General features: G+C 38.7%; 1 protein-coding gene across 1 annotated transcript; it reads right to left on the reverse strand.

The window, feature by feature from the left end:
• Positions 1-1,613: 1,613 nt before the first annotated feature.
• On the reverse strand, positions 1,614-13,524 carry LOC141499422 (uncharacterized). Its single transcript, XM_074202142.1, has 7 exons — positions 13,467-13,524; positions 13,136-13,284; positions 11,188-11,215; positions 9,794-9,916; positions 5,878-5,961; positions 5,645-5,740; positions 1,614-2,062 (listed from the first exon to the last, which is right to left on the reverse strand). The coding sequence occupies exons 1-7, from the start codon at positions 13,522-13,524 to the stop codon at positions 1,824-1,826; spliced, it is 777 nt and encodes a 258-aa protein (XP_074058243.1). The 3' UTR covers positions 1,614-1,823.
• Between the last annotated feature and the right edge of the window lie 8,173 nt (positions 13,525-21,697).

Here is a 21,697-nt window from a genome sequence, read left to right on the forward strand (position 1 = left end):
CTATGATGAGTTTGAATGCCAGAAGAATATTTTTTGTAGAACTCACAAAGGACAAGTTTTCATAGGGGCATCAAAGGAAGCGATACAAGAACCTCTCTGAAGAATTTTGAAATTGATTATCTAGCATAGGAGACACTGGCACAGGACCACCCAGCATTGGTGTGCCCCCATGGGCGCTGCACTCTATGGGCAAAGCAGAATGGAAACAACTCAAAGAAAATGTTAAATGCACAAGTTTAGAGTAACCACCCCAGATGTTCACATGGACTATTCAAGACCAACCTTCAGTAGAGCATCCCAAATTTGTATTATAGCTTGTCTCTAATGGTCTTCTTCAATAATGAAGAACAAGAACCAATTAGTCTTAAGCACTTAATGAAAATACATTTTTCATCAAAGTCTGAGCTTAGCTTCAACTCCAAGAGCATCACGCCTCCTGGAAAAGTTCATCACATTCAGACTGTGAGCTCGGAGAACAGAGATGGTCTTTTGTCTTTTTTCTGTATCCCCCACCACTCAGCCCAATGGCAACACATCTGTTGATGATCAGTCGTGTTTGATTTTCATGATCATGAATATAGTTTTCTTGGAAAATATGTGGTTTGCCATTTCCTTCTTCAGTGAATTAAGGCAAAGAGTTTAAGTGACCTGTCCGGGGTCACAGATCCGGATTTGAGCTCAGATTTTTCTGACTCCTGGTCCAGTGCTCTCTATCCACTGAGCAATCTAGTTACCTCTGTAACTTGTACATAGTAGATTTGCTGGCAGACTGACCCTTTTCTAAGACTTTTTTGACTCCTCTTAATTATTTCTCTTCTCTTCCTGAATAGTCTGAAATCTACATATCCTTTTTATTTTTTCTTCTGTATTATTTCCCTCCTGGGGATAAAAGATCTAAAGGACAGAACTTGAGCTCCCTTCTCCAATTTTGTTCTTTGCCTTTGTAAAGTTTCTTCTTTCTTTGTAAATTCTTTGTAAATGTTTCTTCCCTTTTAGAAATATTCATTGTGAGGGAACAAAAGCAATGCTGTGTAGTAGAGGGATTGATTCTGTACCCCAAATCTGCAGCAGTGGTGAGGATTTCCACCTTCGACTGAGGGGCAGGCATGAGCCTGATATTTGATGCTGGAGACAATATGGTGACTGGTAGGAAAAAAAGGTCCTGAGTGAAATTCTAGATATTAAAGTTTTCTGTTAAAGCAGAAACTGCATTAACCAATAGTGGTTTACCAGAGAAGCAAGGACTTAACAATTCAGTATTAGGTTATTTGGGGCCGACTGCACTATAATTTATCACTTCTATTAGGGGCCTGCATTTGTAAAGTTTACTGAGTTGGGCAGTAGAGGAGACATAAAATTTGGCTAAGATACTTCCTGCCCTCCCAGAGTTTGTAATCTTAGAACTAAAAAATGGTTGGCAAAATTAACAAAGGGTTTTCCTTCTAGTATTTCATTTGATAAGAAATTCCCAGGGGTACTCTATATTTTTGAATTCTAGAGTGTCACATTTTGAGAAAATTTTTAAAAAAGACAACACCCCCAATAAAAAAGACAAAGGCCAAAAGACGATGGAAATCATTATTATTGTTTTTAATTTATTTAACTTTATCTATTTAAATATAAGTATTTATATAATACTTTCCATACATCTCAAAGAGACACAAAGAGCATAAGGGAAGAAATCCTTCATTGGCTCTTAAGAGTTATAAGAGGCTTCTGGGGTCCTGGGTAGCTACTGTTACAGAAGGTAAATGGGACAACATAAGTGAGAATTTCTTACTGAGAAGGGGCAAGACATGGGTAAGGTCTTGGCTGTCACAATTCTATCCCAAGATATCATAGTCCAGTCCTGAGGGTTTCAAAAAGCTTGCTATGAATGCCATAGTCACCACTACAGCACTAGCACAAAATCTATGCCCACTCCCCAGTCTTTTAAAATTGCATAATTCCTCAGCACAGCAAGCAAGGTGAATTGGGTGTTGAAAGGCTCGTCCATAGTATTCTTCTATAAATGGGCACGTGATTGAACAATACTTGATCACGTTGTTCTCTTTTTCCTGGTCTTGAACATTAAGAGGGAAAAGAAAAAAAATTGAAAGTCATCCTCAGAATTCTATTATTTTCACATAGGATAACAAATCTGCTTCAACTTGTATAAAACCTTTTCTGAGTCACTTTTTAGTCTAATATTTCTGAAAGGAGAGGGTAACAATCTGCTGTTCTAAAGTCTAAGCCAGATTGAGCATTGCCAAACCCTAAGAACACCAGGACTGGGAAGGACTTTATAATATAGAGCTTTGGACCTATAAAGTCAGAGATAAGAAGGACCTTAAAACATAGAAAGTTAGGGTCGGGAGGGACCTTAGAACATAGAAAGTCAGGACTGGGAGGATGCTTAGGACATAAAAAGTCAGGAGTGGGAGGAAGCTTAGGACATAGAATGACAGAGCTGGGAGGAAGCTTAGAAAGAGAAGAAGAGGGCTTGGAGGGATCTTAGAAGATGAATGTCAAGGCTAGGAAGAACTTTAGATCCTAGAATGCCAGAGTCACAGGGACCATACAACATGGTTCATAGAACATGGTCTGAGTTGGATTCTTAGAACATAGAGTACTAGATGTAGAAGATATTGTGATTGAATTCCATGTATTCCAGATTTATGATTTCACCCAGCACAAGACATTTTTTTTCACTGGGGTAGGCCAGTGACCTACCCAGAACTTCTCTTCTAGAGTCTCCCTGGGGTCCCAGAAGACAGTGACCTGCACAAGTTCCCCACTCTACTGTCAGATCTCTATGGGCTACACTAGACTGCAATTTTGAGAAAGACACTTGAATGCAGAAATCCAGTATAAGAGAAGACCTCAGAAATCATCTAGTCCTTGACTGCAATGGATACTGAGGCACAGAGAGAAAGAGATGGTCCCCCACTGGGTCAGGGGTAGGGGTCAGAGTTGAGTCTTCAGGGAATGGGGTCTCCCAAATGACACTCTGGGCACAGCCTGGACAACCTTGCCCTAACCAGTATTATTCCATAGTAGTGTTATTGATGACTTAGTCCTAAATCCCCCCAGAAACTTGGAGACTAGCTCATCCCCTTCCCCCCTTTGGTGGAGAGCAATAGCCAGGCCAACTAGAAATCAGTTCTTAGGTCTATAGCTCCCACCATAAAAGGGAAGAGAATTTCAGCCTCACTGACCTCAACTGACTGCCCTCTGTATGCTTCTCCCCTATTCGAAGATGCCAAAGTGTTTCCAGCTTTGAATGCATGTCCTCAAGGGCAATATCAGGAAGTGAACTGATGGAACTGATGGACTGGGTGCTTGAGGAACTGGAAAAGCTAGAAATGGAGGCGGATGAGAGATAAGAAAGAGGGAAAGGGAAGAAGGAAGAGAGGAAGGAAGAGAGAGACGGAGAAAGATGGGGGGAGAGAGAGAGAGAGAGAGAGAGAGAGAGAGAGAGAGAGAGAGAGAGAGAGAGAGAGAGATGGAGAGAGAAACAGACAACAAACAGAGATAGAGAGAGAGATGGAGAGAGAAACAGACAACAAACAGAGATAGAGAGAGAGGGACAGAGAAACAGAGAGGGAGAGAGGTAGAGAGGAAGAGAGACAGAGAGAGAGAGGCAGAGAGAGACACAGAGGTAGAGACAGAGACAGACACAGACAGAGACAAACAGAGAGACAGACAGACAGAGACAGAAACAGAGAAAAACAGAGACAGAAAAAAAGAGAGGTGCTCAGGGTCACAAAGCTAGGAAGTGTCCCAAAATAGATTTGAACTTGGGTCTTCTTGATTCCAGACTCAGTGGTCTATTTACTAAACCACCGGCTGTCTGAATGAATAAATCAATGAATGATTTAAAAAGGAAGGCAGGGTCTCAGATCTTGACTTGAGTCTTCATTCTTCCCACAATTAGCTTGGTGATAAGCAAGTTGATTTAACTCCAAAGGACTCAGTTTTCTCCTCTTTAAAGTGAGTTAAACCCTATGTCATGTCTAGGGAAGGACTCCTTTGCAGCTCTGCAAGTCTGACTCCAAGAAGAGTCACCTAGCTCCAATAGGTGCATTAACCATTCTGGGCCTCAGTTTCCCTATATGTAAAATGAAAGAGACTAAATGCTAAAAGACACTAGATGTGTGAGTTTAAACAAATTACTTCACCTCAGTTTGCCTCAGTTTCCACAATGAAAAATGGAGATAATAACAGCACCTATCTCATAGAGTTATTGTAAAGATCAATTAATAATATTTTTGACATACTTAGCTTTGCAAAGTGTTTAGAACATAGTAGGGGCTACATAAAAGCTTATTTTTCTCCCTACCTTCACTCCCTTGATTTCTATGTTCCTATATAACCTTGTCATAATGAAAAGAACATTAGACTTGAAGTCTAATTCTGAAGCCTAGTTCTGAGCATTCCTACAGTTTTTTTCTATTCCTACAGTTTCTACCTATCCAAATGATGTTGTACTAAATAGATGATATTGAAACATCCCTCTCTACTCTGATTTTCAATGTTCTGGGATTTAAGATCACTTCCAGACAGAGGTGCGTTAACTCATGAGAGCTGATTGTTAAAATTTCAAGTGGGACCATTTGCTCCCTCAGAAATCAGCAAATGTTTACAAATTAGAGCTTACAAAAAATGATTGTATAGACTTAAGAAAATCATGGAGAAAATGCGAATAATGGAGATTAAACTTAAAGTGGGCTGTACATACATTTTCTATCCAGTGAGTGAGTTGTTAAATGTTTAGAGCACACCTCTGCTTCCAGGTCTAAGGTTGTGAGAAGGGATTCAACACCCTAGATTTGGAGCTAGAAGGAAACTTAAAGTCCAGTAATATCAAACTCAGAAATGAATTCCAACAAGTCATCTTGACTTCTTGTTGACTTGCCCAGGGTCACACAAATAGTGAATATCTGAGGCCAGATTTTAATTCAGATCTTCTTACCTCTAGATTTGGTACTCTATCATTGTATCAGCTATTTGCCTCCCACCCACCCACCCATAATGACTTAGAAATCCACAAATTCACATTATCTATATTATATTGTATTACTTTTGCTATTGTGCATATTTTATTTTGTTAAACCATTCCCATTATATATTTAATAATATATCTATTTAATGTTAAACCATCCCTAAATATATAATAATTACATATTTAATGATCTGATTTGGGCCTATGGTTCTTAAGCTTTTCACTTCTGATCTGGTCCAACCCCCTAATTGTATAAAGGTGAGGAAATTGTAGACCTCAAAGATTAAATGGTTTCTACAAGGTCACTCACTTGATAAGTGGCGGTGTGTGCACTCACCTCTGAAAGTTCTAGTTTTATATCACTCTTCCCTCTTCCCACTGGCCCACTTGCCTAAGGTCAAACAGCTATTAAATGTTAAAACAGACCTGAATTCAGACTTTCCCGACTCCCACCTCTGAGAACTGTTCCAAATGCCAATGAGCTATGACTGCCACCACCACCATCACCACCATGATGTGACCATAATGTGAGGCCTTGGAGAACTCCTCAGGAACAGAGATCTGTCTGGTAAAAACCCTGCCCTTGGGTAGGGATGGCTTGGAGACAACCATGGACATAGGGAAGGGAGGACTGGGAATAAAAGAAGAGGAAGTCATTACTTATTTCAGCAATCACGCAGAACTTTTCTTTGATGTCACAGTTCTGTGGTCCGAGACATTCAAAGGTGCCTCTGCATACATGACACTTGAGGAGATCTGGGGAGATAGGAAGAAGTGGTAAAATGGAAGCTTGACCCTTCCCTTAGCAGCTATCAGCAACATTCCAATTTACCCAGACCAATGACTCAGACATTGGTCATTCCCACCAAAGCAACAACAAGGTGACTACTCACTCTCATTTCTATAGGATTGACCTTTTACATTGCTTCCCTCACCTCCATCCTGTGAAGTGGGCAATGGATGTCTCCTTGTGTCCACTATACGGAAGACATAGTAATAATAATAATAATAATAATAATAATAATCGTTCAGCTAAGGGACCCTGAGATGATATAATGGAAATAGCCTAGGATCAGGGGGAAGTGAGATGTTACAGAACCAGAATTTGAATTCCAAATGAGTTCCCTATCACCCTTTTGACTTTAGACAAGTAAATTTCTCTTTCTGAGCCTTGTTTCCTTCATTTGTAAAATAAGGGGCTCAGACTAGGTGATCTTTGAGGTTCCAATCAGTCAAAAAATATGAATTACCATGTTCTACCCACTGACTTAAGCTCTGAAGATAAAAAGGAAGGTCAATGATAGTCTCTGCCCTTGGAGATATCTCGGTCTAACTAGCACACAACATACAAATGAACCCTATGCAGGATAAATTGGAAATAATCAACAAAGGGAAGGCACTAGAATGAAGAAGGGTTGGGAAAGGCTTCCTGTAGGAGGTGAGGTTTTACTTGGGACTTGAAAGCCATAAAGCAGAAATGAGGAGGGAGAGCTTTTTAGACTTTTGGGGAAACCAAAGAAAATTCCTGGAGCTGAGAGAGGGAGTGCCTTGACCTTAATGTATTATTCCATGATACCAGTCTTCTGATTCTCCCTATCAGGGATTTTTCTTCAATGCCATGGTACCCCAGATGAAAGACTGAAACTCATTTGGCCAAAATATTGAAATTTTGCTGTTGGGAGGCAATGGGGTCCCTGGAAAGAGCATTATAATTAAGGTCAGGGGCCCTGAAAGGAATCCTACTTCTGCCTCTTGACTTCTTATGTCAGCTGAGCAAGTAGTCTTCACCTTGAGTCTCAGTTTCTCACTCTATAAAATGAGGAAGTTGAAGCTTCTGGCAAAGGTATTTACTTTAAAAGTTCTTACCAAGCCCAGCTCTCCCCACAACTCCCTCAGTAAGGAAAAGAACCAAAAAAGCAAAGGATCCAGAGATACATTAAGAATGCCTTCCTCCCATCCAGGATTGCACTAGGAGAGTCAGTTACCTTCCCAATGTTCACAATGGAGTTTCCTAGGAAGATAGGTCTGAGATGTTCCATCTTCTTGTTTAGAAGCCTAAAACAGGGTTCCTAGGCTGTAATTGCAATATAAGGCTAAAACCCAGGAAAATAATATGAACAGACCTGCTTTAGGAAAAGGACTGAGAGCTAGCTAATTTGTGGCTTCTTATGGGATTTTCTCTAATGTAGATTGAGCTTCAATTATTCTAGAAATTGCTATGCCCATGGAACTTGAAACAAGGTGTGATATTTTCAAGATGGTCTTAATGTAGAAGCTTAAGAAATAAGTAACTAGAAGAAATTTCTTTATTATGATGAGAAAATATTATGGGATAAGAGAATAAAATAAATCTCAGAAAAAAAATAAATCATTCCTCAATAATTTCAAGCAGAATCCCACCTTAATTTTTTTTTTTAAAAAGAACACATATTAGCCAACAAACACTCTAGGAGTGACTGGGAGAAATGAAGGGAGAATTGAAACAAGAGATAAATAATTAAATTAGAGTCCTTGGGAGGAAAACAAATAATTTAGGAAAAGAAAGTGAAAAAACTTTACTTAAATAGTGAACTTTTTGAGAAAAAAATGGACTAAATGTAAGTTTAATGACACAAGAGCTAATAGAACATAATAAAAAGTCTGAAAAATTAGAAGTCTATGTAAAATTATAAAACAAAATGATCTGTTTCAAAACTGACTAGAAAGATAAGATGATAGGACATAATTTAAAAGCTGCTAGAATACTTTTTTAAGATGGTATATGATTTATTATCCTTCACTAAACATGTTTCCTTTTTTAATTTTTTAAACAAATTTATTTTTTTTTTGAATTTCACAAATTTTCCCCAAATCTCACTTCCCTTCCCCCTCCCCCCACAGAAGACAATCTATGGTCTTTACATTGTTTCCATGCTATACATTGACCTTAATTGAATGTGTTGTGAGAGAAATCATATCCTTAAGAAAAAAAATATAAGAGATAACAAGATTATATAATGAGATAACACTTTAAAAAAATTAAAGGTAATAGTCTTTAGTCTTTGTTCAAACTCCACAATTCTTTCTCAGGATATAGATTGTATTCTCCATTGCAGATACCCCCAAATTGTCCCATTAAGGTTGATCATCATCCCCATGTTGCTATCATGGAGTATGTACATTATTCTTCTGGTTCTGCTCACCTCACTCAGCATCAGTTCATGCAAATCCCTCCAGGCTTCTCCGAATTCCCATCCCTCCTGGTTTCTAATAGAACAAAAGTGTTCCATAATATATATATACTACAATTTGTTCAGCCATTCCCCAATTGATGGACAGTCACTCAATTTCCAATAGAATACTTATTAAACTTACATATTATATTTCAAGAAATCATAAAAGAAAACTTCATAAAAATATCTGAAATAAGAAAGGAAAATTATCTTCTGGATTATTTCAACAGTCTGATAGTTGGTCTGCCTGAAACAAGTCTCTCCTCACTCCAGTCCATTCTCAACTCAGGAGATCAGTAAATTCATCTTCCTAAAGTACAAATCTAACCGTATCACCCACCCACCACCTTCATTCAATCAACTTCATTGGGTCTTTACTGCCTCCTGGACCAAATCCTTTGCTTGGCTCTTAAAACCTTCTATCACTTTCCTACTTCCTCTCTCTTCTTTACTCTCTTTCACATATTCTGTGATCCAATGCATAAGATACTTCATTTTTGGATTAGGAGAATTTTGACTGGTGTCCCCTATATCTGAAATGTTCTCCCTCCTTATTTCTACTTCCTGGCTTTCTTCAACTCCCTACAAGATTTTCTCTACCCTCCTTAATCTTAATGCCTTCCCTCTGTGGTTATTTACATCAAAAATCTATTTATCTATATCTTTAATCTTAGTGCCTTCCCTCTGATATTATTTTGTTATAACTATCTATCATCTATCTTTAATCTTAGCCTCTTTTAATCTTTAATCTCTTTTTAATCTTAACCTACCTTTAATCTTACCTCTGAGATCATTTACATTTATTTCTATCATCTATCTATCTAAACACACACACACACACACATACACACACATATATATATTATTTCTACATAGCTGATTGTATGTCATCTCCCATCTTAGACTATAAGCTCCTTGAGGGCAGGGAGGATCTTGCTTTTCTTTGAATTCTTAGGCTTTAGCACAATCAGTGGCACCCAATGGACTCTTAAAACATGTTAGTTGATTCTAAGGTTACTGCACTAACTATAGGACTGAGATCTGAGAGGAGCTTTATAGGTCATTTAATTCAATCCTTTGCTTTTCAAAGAAGGTATTTGAGGTCCAGGGAAAGAGAGTGTATTATGATACAGCAGATTTAGAACCAGAAGGAAACTTAGAAGTCATTTAGTTGAATCACCTTCATTTTCCAAATGGGAAACCAAGACTCAGAGTTTGTATGACTTATTTAAAGTCTATCAGTATATGTCTCCAAATCCAGTGATCTTCCCAAATTTTCCTGGTATACTTCATCATTTTCCCATCCTTCCTCCAAATTTCTTATTTCTGTAGCCCAAGCTCAGAAGCCTGAAAACCTTCCTAATATCTCCTCTCCCTCACCCACAATCCTCCCTTCCCCCTACCATATTCAATCGTGTCATGGGAAAAGCCTTGAGGAAAGAGGTTTCCCACAGGAACTTATCCCCGAGAGTCTGGTAGCATCTTGTGGACCACTCCTCTTTGCCTTCCCTGTGATACATAGCCCTGGCCTGTACTTGCTGGTTCCAAAGCCCACCCCGGGTAGCTCTGACCTAAAGGTGTCATTTAGCCTCCGTACTGGTGATGTTGGTGCTGCTGAAAATGGGTGCTACGCTTTCATTCAGTTCAGGGACAAAGCTGGTGTATAAGATAGCAAACAACGTGATTCTCAGTAGAATCTTCATTTTCTTTGTGTCTCTGCCTGTGAAGAAAGATCAGATCAGCTTGGATCACCACATTTTACAGTGGCTTAGAACTGAAGTCACATGCATCTGCCATTTTTTTAAAAAGGGAATGGCCTTTGAATGGGATCATGGAATTGTTCAGAGTCAAAAGGAATAGTGTCATGGAAAGAGTGTTGAAGGCTTGAGTTCCTATTCTGCCTCCGATATTCATTAAGTCATTAAATCCCATCTGGACTTCGGTTTCCAATAATAAAATAACAATAATAACAAACAATAAAAAGACAATGATTATGATAATAATAAATGATATAATATATTATATAAAATTATAAATGATATAATGATATAATAATGATGATATATAACATATGACTTAATATAACAACATAATATATATAAAAATGTATCTAGTATGTATATAAAACCTATTACATTACAGACACTGTACTAAGCACTTTTTTCAAATATTACCTCACTTAATCTTTCCAACAACCTTGGGTAGTAGGCATTGTTATTATTCCCATTTTACAGATGAAGAAACTAAGACAAGAGATTAAGTGACTTGCTCACAGGCCTACAGATAGATAGTGGGTTTGATGCTATATTTTAACCCAGGTCTTCCAGGCCCAGAACTTTTATCCATGGCTGCACCCAGCTGCCTCATCAAATCTATCTATAAAATGGAGATGAGTGGTGGCCAGCCCTAGTGAAGAGAAGATCAGCTTCAGAGTCTGGGAGGACTAGATGGGCTACCTCTGGAGCTCTGGGCAATGTTCTGGGAGTCCCTAAGCTGCCCAGGATCTGCACTGGTGAAGCGAGCTTCTGTACTGTCTATACAGGTTTGATTCATATTCTCACCATTAAATAACTATAATTATTGTATCTACCTTATAGGATTGTGAGGATTCGGTGAAATGAGACATGCTTTACAAAAGGGACAAATAAATGACTTCTTGGTATGTACAAAAGGAGGTAGAGAGGGATGGCAGAATCTGATGATTTATCTTTTTTTTTTCTTTTAGGTTTTTGCAAAGCAAATGAAGTTTAAATGGCTTGCCCAAGGCCACACAGCTAGGTAATTATTAAGTGTCTGAGGTCAGATTTGAATTCAGGGATTCCTGGCTCCAGGGCCAGTGCTCTATCCACTGCACCACCTAGCTGCCCCTTATCTGCTATCTTTTAAAGGTCATGAGGTTTGGCCAGTCATTTCTCATCTGGTAGCATCTGTCTCAGAGAGTGGCAGTCATCACATTGTGAAGGGATAAGAACACACTCAGATCTTGCTCACCTGTCAGCTCCCTTAGAAGTGGAGTGTCCTGACCAGGAAGAAATGGAACAAGAAAATGGAATTTGAAAAATTTGAAAAAGGTACGCCTGAGATTACAGAAGGCAAATTAACTTGTCCAGGGCCACACAATCAATCAGAATAACTCTAGGGCTGCAAGGGACCCCAGTAGCTACCTAGGATGATCCCTTCATGAGGAAACTGAGGCTCTGGGAGGTAAAGGGATTTATCCTATGTAATATGGGGGATAGAACTGCAGATGGATTCAGGTCCTTGGACTAAAGAACCAGAACTCTTTCTATTGGACCATTACCATGCAGAGACGGACAGAGAAAGACTAGAGCTTCAGGTATGGCCAGGTGACTATGACCTCTGAAGACCTCACTCAGTTAAAAGGACCAGGACTAGGTTGATCATTTTTAATTCTTAGGATTCCCTAAGACCTTACACACACTAGAGAATTTGTATTCTGCATCAGTGAAAGGGAATAAATCCAAGTTCCAAATATGAATTTAGTACAAATAAAGTAAATAAAAATCCTCTTCAACAATGGTTCTTGGCCTTTTTTTTTAATGGCACAGTATTATTCTCAGCAGTGAAGAATCTTGGGAACCAGCATTTATGAAATACCAACTATGTATCTGTTACTGTGTTAAGTGCTATGTAAATATTATTTATAATATTTATGTATCAGTTACTACACTAAGAGCCTTATAAATATTATATTTATGTATCAATTACTATGCTGTCTTATAAATATTAGTTATATTATTTGTGTATCAGTTATTACACTGTATTTTATTTTTATATATATGTTATACTATATCATGACATAATATTTATAATATTTTATAATATTTATGTTCACATTGTGATAAGTGCTTTATAAATATTATTTATAGTTATGTATCAGGTACTGTGACAAGTGCTTTATGAAAATTAAGTATAATATTTATGTATCAGGCATTGTGATATGTGCTTAATAAATATTATTTATAATATTTGTGCATTTGGCATTGTAATAATTGCTTACCAAATATTATTTTTAATATTTATCAATCAATTATTGTGCTAAGTGCTTTATAAATATAAAATTTATGTATCAGACATTGTGATAAGTGCTTTATAACTATTTTTAATATTTATCAATTATTGTGCTAAGTGCTTTATAGCATTTATGTATCAGACATTGTGATAAGTGCCTTATAAATATTATATTTAATATTTATCAATCAGTTGTACTAAATGCTTTATAAATATGTATGTATCAGACACTGTGATACATGTAATATAAATATTATTTATAATATTTATGTATCAGGGATTGTGAAAAGTGTTTTATAAATATCATTTCACTTGATCTTTATACTAACCTGGGGAGGTCGGCCCTATTGCTTTCCCCATCTCTATAGTTGCTCTAGCTGTGTGACAAGTCAACTTAACTCTGACTACCTCCTGACAAGGGCACCTCCTGTGGTCCTGATTCACACCTGGCCACTGGGACCCAGATGACTCTGGAGGAGGAAATGAGGCAAGTCCAATCCACTGCTTGTCATGGCCTCACCTCCCTGATGTCATGGTTTTCTTGGAAAACTAAGGACAAAAATTATCCACATAGGGAAGGACCCAGGCCAGGAATTATCCTGTTTTCTTAGATGATAAAATCAGTCCTAGAGTGGACTGTTGTTTAAAAAAAAAACATACTTTAAAAATATTTTTCAGTTGAATCTGTCATGGTTCCGCCAGGAGTCAGGGCTAGACCCCCAGCCTCCGACCCCGCCCCTTGGGGGTCTTTCAACTGCAGCAGATGCCAGTCTCTTTTTTAGGGGCCTCCCGCCTGCTACTTTGCTGTGTGACCCTTCTCTCTCAAGTCCCTCGAGGGAGGCAGTAGGCCGGGGGCGCCCAGGGGCGCTCCCCCTCCCCAACCTGGACTGAAAGGCCCCGGGCCTACCTGAGGCCTGAGCGCGGCCTGGGCCCGGCTTCTCCCCCGCTGTAGGTGGCCTGGAGCCCGCTGGGCCTGGGGGGAGGCTCCCCTCCCCCGCCCGCCTGAGCACAGGGCGGGGCCGCAGGGGGCCGGAGCACAAAAGGTCAGAAAGAACCCTAAAATTCAGGCTCTGAGCTGTCAGGGGGGAAAGGGGGCCTCCAAGACCACCTGGCTCAAACTGCTCCTTTAAATATGATTTTTGGCCTTTCTGGCTACCTAAGTTACTTTATTTCATCAAGATTATTTATAGGAAAAAGCAGAGCACCTAGCCTCATTAGCACCCCTTCCCCCAATATACCTTTAAAAAATGCACATCCCTTGATAGCTACTTGAGGCTTCCGGACTTTTTTCCCCATCCTTGTGTTTTTTGCACTTGTAATTGTGTAACCTCCAGGAAGGACTTCCTCCACCCACCTGCCTTGATCCTGACTTTCCAAAGGCTCCTACTATGGGCAAGTCACAGTAGGTTCTTAACAAGGGCCCAGTTGTATGAATTGAATTGAAATGGGACGAGAAATAAAGGAAGGCTATCAGAATGCGCAGTGCACTTCCCAGGAAGAATTATGGGATTATAAACCTGGAGCTGGGAGCGCTCACCTCGGTGAGGTGGCAGATCCTCAAAGCATCGCCCTGGAAGCACACAACCTAGCTTTGGAAAATCTGGGACCTCTCTAATGGAGATGGTCCCCTTAGTGATATAAACAGAAGCCCATCTAAGCCCTCTCAGGCTCTGTATTCTTCATCTGGAGTCTACCCAGCATGCTGGAAGTCTGTTGACATTTCAGTTCAATTCAGTAAAGCTCCTATTATGCATAAGGAACCGTCTATCAAAGGTGCACATACCAGTATTCATTGGTCTCGCTACACGACCATGTTACTTTTTTATTCCCCAACCAAAAGGTTCTCTGAAGACATCCTTGTGTCCTTTTAATATGCATGCTGGCCCTCATATGAGAGGGCCTTTCTTGGCTTCTCCACTGCCCTTTGGGTAACCTTCCACTCTTGAGTGACCCTGATGCTCCCTGACTAGGGGCTATGCAGCAAGACTGGAGGGGGAGAGTTGTTTAGGGATGCCTTTGTTTCAAGGGAGAGAGGCTCCAGTTCATGGAAGACATGGTTCAACTTCCCAAAGGAGAGCCACTTTGCTCTGTTCTCACTCATTGATGCTGGATTCCTGGATAGAGTCTATGATGTCAATATATATGGGTTTTTTTAGGTTTTTGCAAGACAAATGGGGTTAAGTAGCTTGCCCAAGGCCACACAGCTAGGTAATTATTCAGTGTCTGAGGCCAGGTTTGAGCTCAGGTCCTCCTGACTCCAGGGCCAGTACTCTATCCACTACACTACCTAGCCACCCCTATGATGTCAATATTGATGGACAAACTATGGGCTGGCCATCCAACTCTTATCATGTCATTCTCCATTCACTTCTTTTTTTGTTTGTTTTATCTTTTTTTAATGTGAATAGTTTTGTTAAACTCAAGTAATTCTAATTCTTACTTAGTAAACATAATTTTGGGGGAAGGGTAGAGTTTTTTTAATATTTTATTGCCTTCTCACTTTTTCTGATGTTTTCTTCTGCTTTATTATTTTGTTGCATTGTTTTTGCTTTGTTTTGTTTTGTTTTTTTAGATTGGGTTTCCAACCACTAACTGACACAGGAGTTTTGATTTCTAAAACTGCCAAGGGATTTGACATATTGATGCAAGACTCTGGGCAGATACTTTCCTGCTCAGCTGAACTTCAATGATCTATCAGCCTCAGCCTTCCTGGCATGTCACCTGGTTATAGTTACCTTCTGTCTTCTATCATTTCTCACCCTTTAGATTTGTAGGGGTCCAGCCTCCGCGGGGTCCTTGGAACCTGACAGGAGGGACAGAGTTGGCGAAATGAGTTGAGTCAACACAGGGGTTAAAGGCAGGAGCAGGTTGACTGACTGTGAGCTGCTTGAATTTATTCTATACATGGTCATGTAGTGAGACCAATGAATACTGTATGTGCACCTTTGATAGACGGTGCCTTATACATAATAGAAGCTTTACTGAATTGAACTGAAATGTCAACAGACTTCCAGCATGCTGGGTAGACTCCAGATGAAGAATACAGAGCCTGAGAGGGCTTAGATGAGCTTCTGTTTATATCACTAAGAGGACCATCTCCATTAGAGAGGTCCCAGATTTTCCATGTATGCATCAAGCAAGCAAGCTAAGATCATTTCCTTGGTTACAAAAGTATACAATTTTCATTATCAATCATATAGTTCATATGGTTACAAGTTTGATCATGTAGTGGTTACAAGTTTGATCATGTAGTTAATTTTTATCCCTGCTCAGGCCATGATGACCTCAACCTGTCTGCTACCTAGTTTGTTGCTGTATTGTAAAATTATAAAGTTATTAATTAAACAATGGAAAGTTTTTTATATTTTCTGTGTAAGTAATGTTCTTCTATACACTCCCTTAACAATCTATAGTGAGGGTTGTTATGCTTGTCCACCCATCTGTTAACTCTTACAATAACCAATTTTCCTTTCAGGACTTATTGGTAGAAACCACGGTTACTGTGACTTTTTTATTCTTTCCCAAGAAACTAAGGCTGTTAGAGTTCACATGTCGGTCACCTATACTAATTATTCTTTCACCATCTTTATCATATATTCCTGTGTATGATAAGGGGGGGGGACTGTTTCCCTGGAATTCTATCTGACCCATCTTGTATATGTTTCCCTGTATATATTCTGACATCTTGGAATTCCCAGCATTGGGTTTTCCAGAGATTTCATAATGTTGGAGCCTTTTGTATGTCTCGGGGGAGGCAGTCCTGTTAAATTTGGACAGAGTTTACAATCTGTTTTATTCAAGGCATTTCTCTGAAATCCTTCCTTTATAGTCATTCCACTATTAGGATGAGTAAATATTGCAATCAATAATAGACCTATAATATTGGTATGCATGGAATCCCTATACATTGAAGAAGGAAATGTTGTTCCATCAGGCAGTGTGGCTGCCTTGAGGCTTCTTGCTACGACTGTCAAACAGCTTAGAGACCCTGGCTCCCAATATAGATTAAACTCTCTCTTGTGAGAGACGGAAACACTCACTCACAAGCATACACACACACACACACACACACACACAACTCCAGGTTTAAATGATGATGCCTAAGGTTGGAAATAAGCCTAGCTATCTCAGATGAGGGCCAAAAAGCATATTAAAAGGGCCCAAACAGATAATGATTTGTTGCTGTATGATCATTTCATTATGTCCAATGTTGTGACCTCATTTGGAATTTTCTTGGCAAAAATACTATATTGTTTGCCATTTTTTTTCCTCCAGATCATTTTACAGGTGAAGAAATTGAGGCAAATAGGGTTAAGTGACTTACCCAGGGTCACACATTTATAAGTGTCTGAGGCTGAATTTGAACTCATGATAGCAAAACCCAAAACATAAATAAGCTTCTCACAATGCCACCCAGCTTCTTAATTTAAAATCAGACTCCCCCCCAATCACAATCAAATAATAATCTTAACACCAAATTTCAAGAAATCATGAAACAAAGCTTCCTCAATCTTTTAGAAGAGGATAAAGTGAAGAAAAAAAGACTACACCAATAATCTCCTGAAAGAAACTCCAAACTCAAGACACATTGAAAATATTGCTAAAATCGTTTCCAAGTCAGATATAAATACTGATAACAGTCATAAAGAATACATTGAGAGGCAGTTAGGTGGTTCAGTGGATAGAGTACCAGTCCTGGAGTCAGGAAGACCAGAGTTCAAAATTGGTCTTAGTCACTTAATAATTACCTGTGTGACCTTGGGCAAGTCACTTAATCCCACTGTCTTCAACAACCTGAAAGAAAGAAAAAAGAAAGGAAGGAAGGAAGGAAGGAAGGAAGGAAGGAAGGAAGGAAGGAAGGAAGGAAGGAAGGAAGGAAGGAAGGAAGGAAGGGAAAGGAAAGAAAGAAAGAAAGAAAGAAAGAAAGAAAGAAAGAAAGAAAGAAAGAAAGAAAGAAAGAAAGAAAGAAAGAAAGAAAAAAGAAAGAAAGAAAAAAGAAAACACATTGAGGTGCCTAGGAAACAGAGTCAGGATTACAAATACATGTAGCAACTAAAATAAGGAAAAGGATTTCCTGGAAAATCATATTTCAAAAAGGCAAAAGAAAAAGAACTATAATCAAGAATAACATACTCTGAATAATTCTGTATAATCCCAAAGACAAAGACATGGATTTTTAATGAAACAGAGGATTTTTAAACATTCTTGGGGAAAAAAAATCAGAGATTATTAGAAACTTTGACATACAAAATGAATAAAAATCTAAAAAATAAAAACATTTGATCAAACAATGATGTAGTATTTACATTTTAATAGACAGGGAAAAGAAGATGCCTAACAAAGATGAGTTAGTAAACATTTTCAACAACTGGATCTCAAAAAAAAAAAGTGTGAACATGCTTTTTTTTTTTTTAGGTTTTTGCAAAGCAAATGGGGTTAAGTGGCTTGCCCAAGGCCACACAGCTAGGTAATTAGTAAGTGTCTGAGACCGGATTTGAACCCAGGTACTCCTGACTCCAGGGCCGGTGCTTTATCCACTGTGCCACCTAGCCGCCCCAAGTTTTTTTTGTTGTTTTTTTTAATTGTGAACACACTTTTAATATCATTTTACGTTATTAACAGTTTTTCTAATACTTTCTTAGGTCTAGACAACCAAGAAAACAATAAATCAAGGCCTAAAAAAGTTCACACTGAAAATTTAACAATCAACTCTTGGGAGTCAATAAAAACCAACTTCAGTACATAAGTGGTACCTTCAAAACACTAAAGTTTTCAATGATCACAGAGGGAATTAAAACAAATACAGTATATTTTTCTGCTGTTTTGTTTAATGAAGAGAAAGAAAGGGAGGAATAGAGGAATACACTAAGGAAAAAGTGACGCAGTCTGGATGAAGGGCTGGCTCTAGAATTAGGAAGATTCATTGTCCTGAGCTCAAATCTGACTTCAGACACTAGTTGTATGACCCTGGGCAAGTCACTTGACCCAGTTTGCCTCAGTTTCCTCTTGTGTAAGATGAGATACAAAAGGAAATGGCAAGCCACTCTAGCACCTTTGCTAAGAAAACCCCAAATGGGATCACAAAGAGTCAGACATGATTGAAAAATGACTGAACATCAGCAAATAACCAAAGAAAAGGGTGAAGGAACTTAATATTTCACACAAATAGGTTCATAATAATAAAAGCTAATACTTGTAAACTAGTTTAAGGCTTGCAAAGAATTGTAAATGTTATCACATTTGATACTCTAGAAGACAACTGCTATTGTAATGCCAATGTTACAGATGAAAATATTGAGACTGAGAGAAGTTTTGTGCCTTGCCCAGGGTCTCACAGTTAAGTGACTATCTGAATCAAATTTTGAAATCAGACTTTCCTGACTCCAAGAGCAGCATTCTTACCTACTATCACCTTATTACTTAAATATTTATACATGAAAAGAAAAGTATCTAAATATGAGAAAAAGTATATAAATAAATGTAAAAATGTTCTCTGATCCGATGAAGTGTGTGCATTGGAGAATCCATATAAAAAAGCCACACCTTTTTTTTTATCACTTTGAACTGATGTAGACAAAGCTAACAAAGGTTTCTTAAAGACAATTTTAAAGACAAAATTTTAAAGGTGGCTTTTATGAATAGAAATACAGTATCCTAAAGTTCAAAGAGATCTTAGAGACCACTTAGTTAAATTTTTACCTAAGCTGAGTAAACCCAAATTCAATGAACTGGATATTACCAAATCCATATTGTCAATGTTTTCATAAATATGACATCCAGACTTGGATGCAATACCCTGTGGACTTCCAGGACAAAAGAGCAGTGGAACTATCAGAAATTCAGAGAATGTGAGAATGTCAGATTGACAAAGAACCTCAGAGGGCATCTATCTGATAGAATTCCCTCTATTTTTTGTGCCTAACAAAAGTGGTCCTCTAGCCTTCCTCTAAAGATCTAAAGGCTCTGAACCACCACTTCCTCCCAAGGAATCTCATTCTACTTTGGAATACTTAAAATTGTTAGAAATTTTTTCCCCTTACATATAATCTAGGTCTTTTACTGTAACATCTCTAAATGCTGGGTTTTTTGGGGGGGGCTTTTAGGGGTTTGCAAGGCAAATGGGGTTAAGTGGCTTGCCCAAGGCCACACAGCTAGGTAATTATTATGTGTCTGAGGCTGGATTTGAGCTCAAGTACTCCTAACTCCAGGGCTGGTGCTCTATCTATCCACTGTGCCACTTAGCCATCCCTCTAAATGCTGTTTTATGAAACTCTCCCCCCATCACCTATTCCATCTATTACTTTTAAACATTTGAAGATAGTTGTTATATCATTTTAAGTCTTTTCTTACTCAGACTAAGAATCCTTACTTCCAATCCTAGCAGAGCATGTTCTCAATCTATCCTTTTGCCTAGCCTGATGTTCACTCCACTTTGTTCATGTCCTTCCTAGAATGTGGCACCAGATCATGTAAGTGACAGAGCTGATGGTCCTACTTCAAGTCAACATTCAAACTCATAGCCCTTTTCCAAGGAGCACAGGATGGCTCCATGTTCTCATGAAGGAATGACTCTTTTTCAGGTATGACTTGGATTGAACAACCTCTCAAGCCCCTTTCTGATCTGAGAACTTGAGATTCTCTGAATTTAGAAGTATGATCACAGAAAAGTCAAGGATCAGTCCATTTCCAAAGGATGCATATTGATTTGGAAAACCACAAGTTAACTTTATCTGTGTTTGTATTCTTATTTCAATTGATTAAATTCCTACAGGCCAAGGCTGCATATTTGACACTTCTGCTAAAGAACACTGATATATTTGAATTTGAAATCAGGATGTGTCAGCTTAAACTTCTGCTCTGCCAAAGACTTTTGGTAGAATTTGAACAAGTCTCTCTGAACTTTTATTTCCTCACCCACAAAAATGAAAAAATAATGCTTGCACTGAATACCAGTAACTGTTGTTATGGGGAAAAATGTTCAAATGCTAAAAGCATTACAACAGTTAGGACAATGTCAAGGTCCTTTACAGTCAGCAAGTACCCACTGACCTTCTGGACCTAGGTTTGGTTATAGAAAAGGCAGGAAAAGACATGAAATATGGTCTCCACCTTCATAACTTCATAAGCTTATGGATGTACTGGAAAGGTGAAGAAAGGAAAGAGGAGATGTAAACAAATAAGTAGTAATATTCCAGAAATATTCAATGAAATGGAAGATTCAGAGTCAGAAATATTAGTTTGGAATCCTGGGTTTGCCACTTAAGGGGCTGTATATATGATCTGATGGATTGTAATGCAATGTAATGAGATATAAAATTTGAAAATTGTGTAGCACATTGTCTGAAATACAACATAGTTTATTCTTCCCTTCTTTCTTAAATTTTCCTTATTCCCCCTCTAGAATGGTTTATAATTGCATAGGCTTTTGGAATTAGGAAGTTTGGGGCTCCTCTACTCAGGCAAAGAGATATATGCTATGGTTTGGAGTTGAGACAAGACTCAAATGAAAAACCACCTTAAAGGAGAAGATGGAAAACCCAGAGAGGAGGGAGGTGACTGGTCCACCCTTCAGGTACATGGAGTACCAGCATGTACTTGTCTGGCAATGACAAGCAGTCCCATTCTTCAAAGCCATGTCTTTGTGAAGGTCAGGGAAAAGGTGAAAGCTAAAGGGTAATGTGGCAAAGTCTGCTTTGGTGAGGTGGCAGATCTCTTCTGCCTCATTGGAAGTCCCCTCACCAAGGGTGAATTACTCTTTATCAGTACTGTGGGCCAAAATGGATTGGTTTGGGTGGCTATGGAAGTTCCTTCCAACTTGGAGATTCTGAGGTTCTGGATCAATGTAAGGAGTTCTAACTACCTCCTGGCATCATCATATCTTCTCATTAATCTAGACCTTCAACATTATGAAACACATTTATTAGGTGCTTAATATATTCAGGACCCTATTCTTCTTGCTTTTGAGGAAGTAGAGTTAATTAAGAAGTAGTGCTTGCCCTCAAAGATTTCACAATCTAGCCAGAAAGAGGGTGTGTCAATGGACAAATGAGTGGTACAGACTTCATTCGCTAGGTGAGGTGGGAAGGAGAATCTGTGGAATGAGTCCTCCATGAGAAATGAGTGCATCTTGTTGCAGTTCATTTTCTGAGCAACATTTGATGGGTCCTATCTCTCAGCCTTAATTGCTTTTCTTCCAAATTAGGGGCATTTGGCAAGTCCTATTTCCCAGTCTTAATTTCTTATCTTCCAAATAAGGGGCTTGGGCAGTATGGTTCTTCAGGTTCTTTTCACCTTTGATATTCAAACTATTTTAATAAAGATACATTAGGGGGAGGCTAGGTGGCACAGTGGATAGAGCACTGGCCCTGGAGTCAGGAGTACCTAGGTTCAAATGCAGCCTCAGACACTTAATAATTACCTGGCTGTGTGGCCTTGGACAAGCCACTTAACCCCATTTGCCTTGCAAAAA

Source organism: Macrotis lagotis, chromosome X (assembly GCF_037893015.1).
Source record: "Macrotis lagotis isolate mMagLag1 chromosome X, bilby.v1.9.chrom.fasta, whole genome shotgun sequence".
Classification (NCBI taxonomy): domain Eukaryota; kingdom Metazoa; phylum Chordata; class Mammalia; order Peramelemorphia; family Peramelidae; genus Macrotis; species Macrotis lagotis.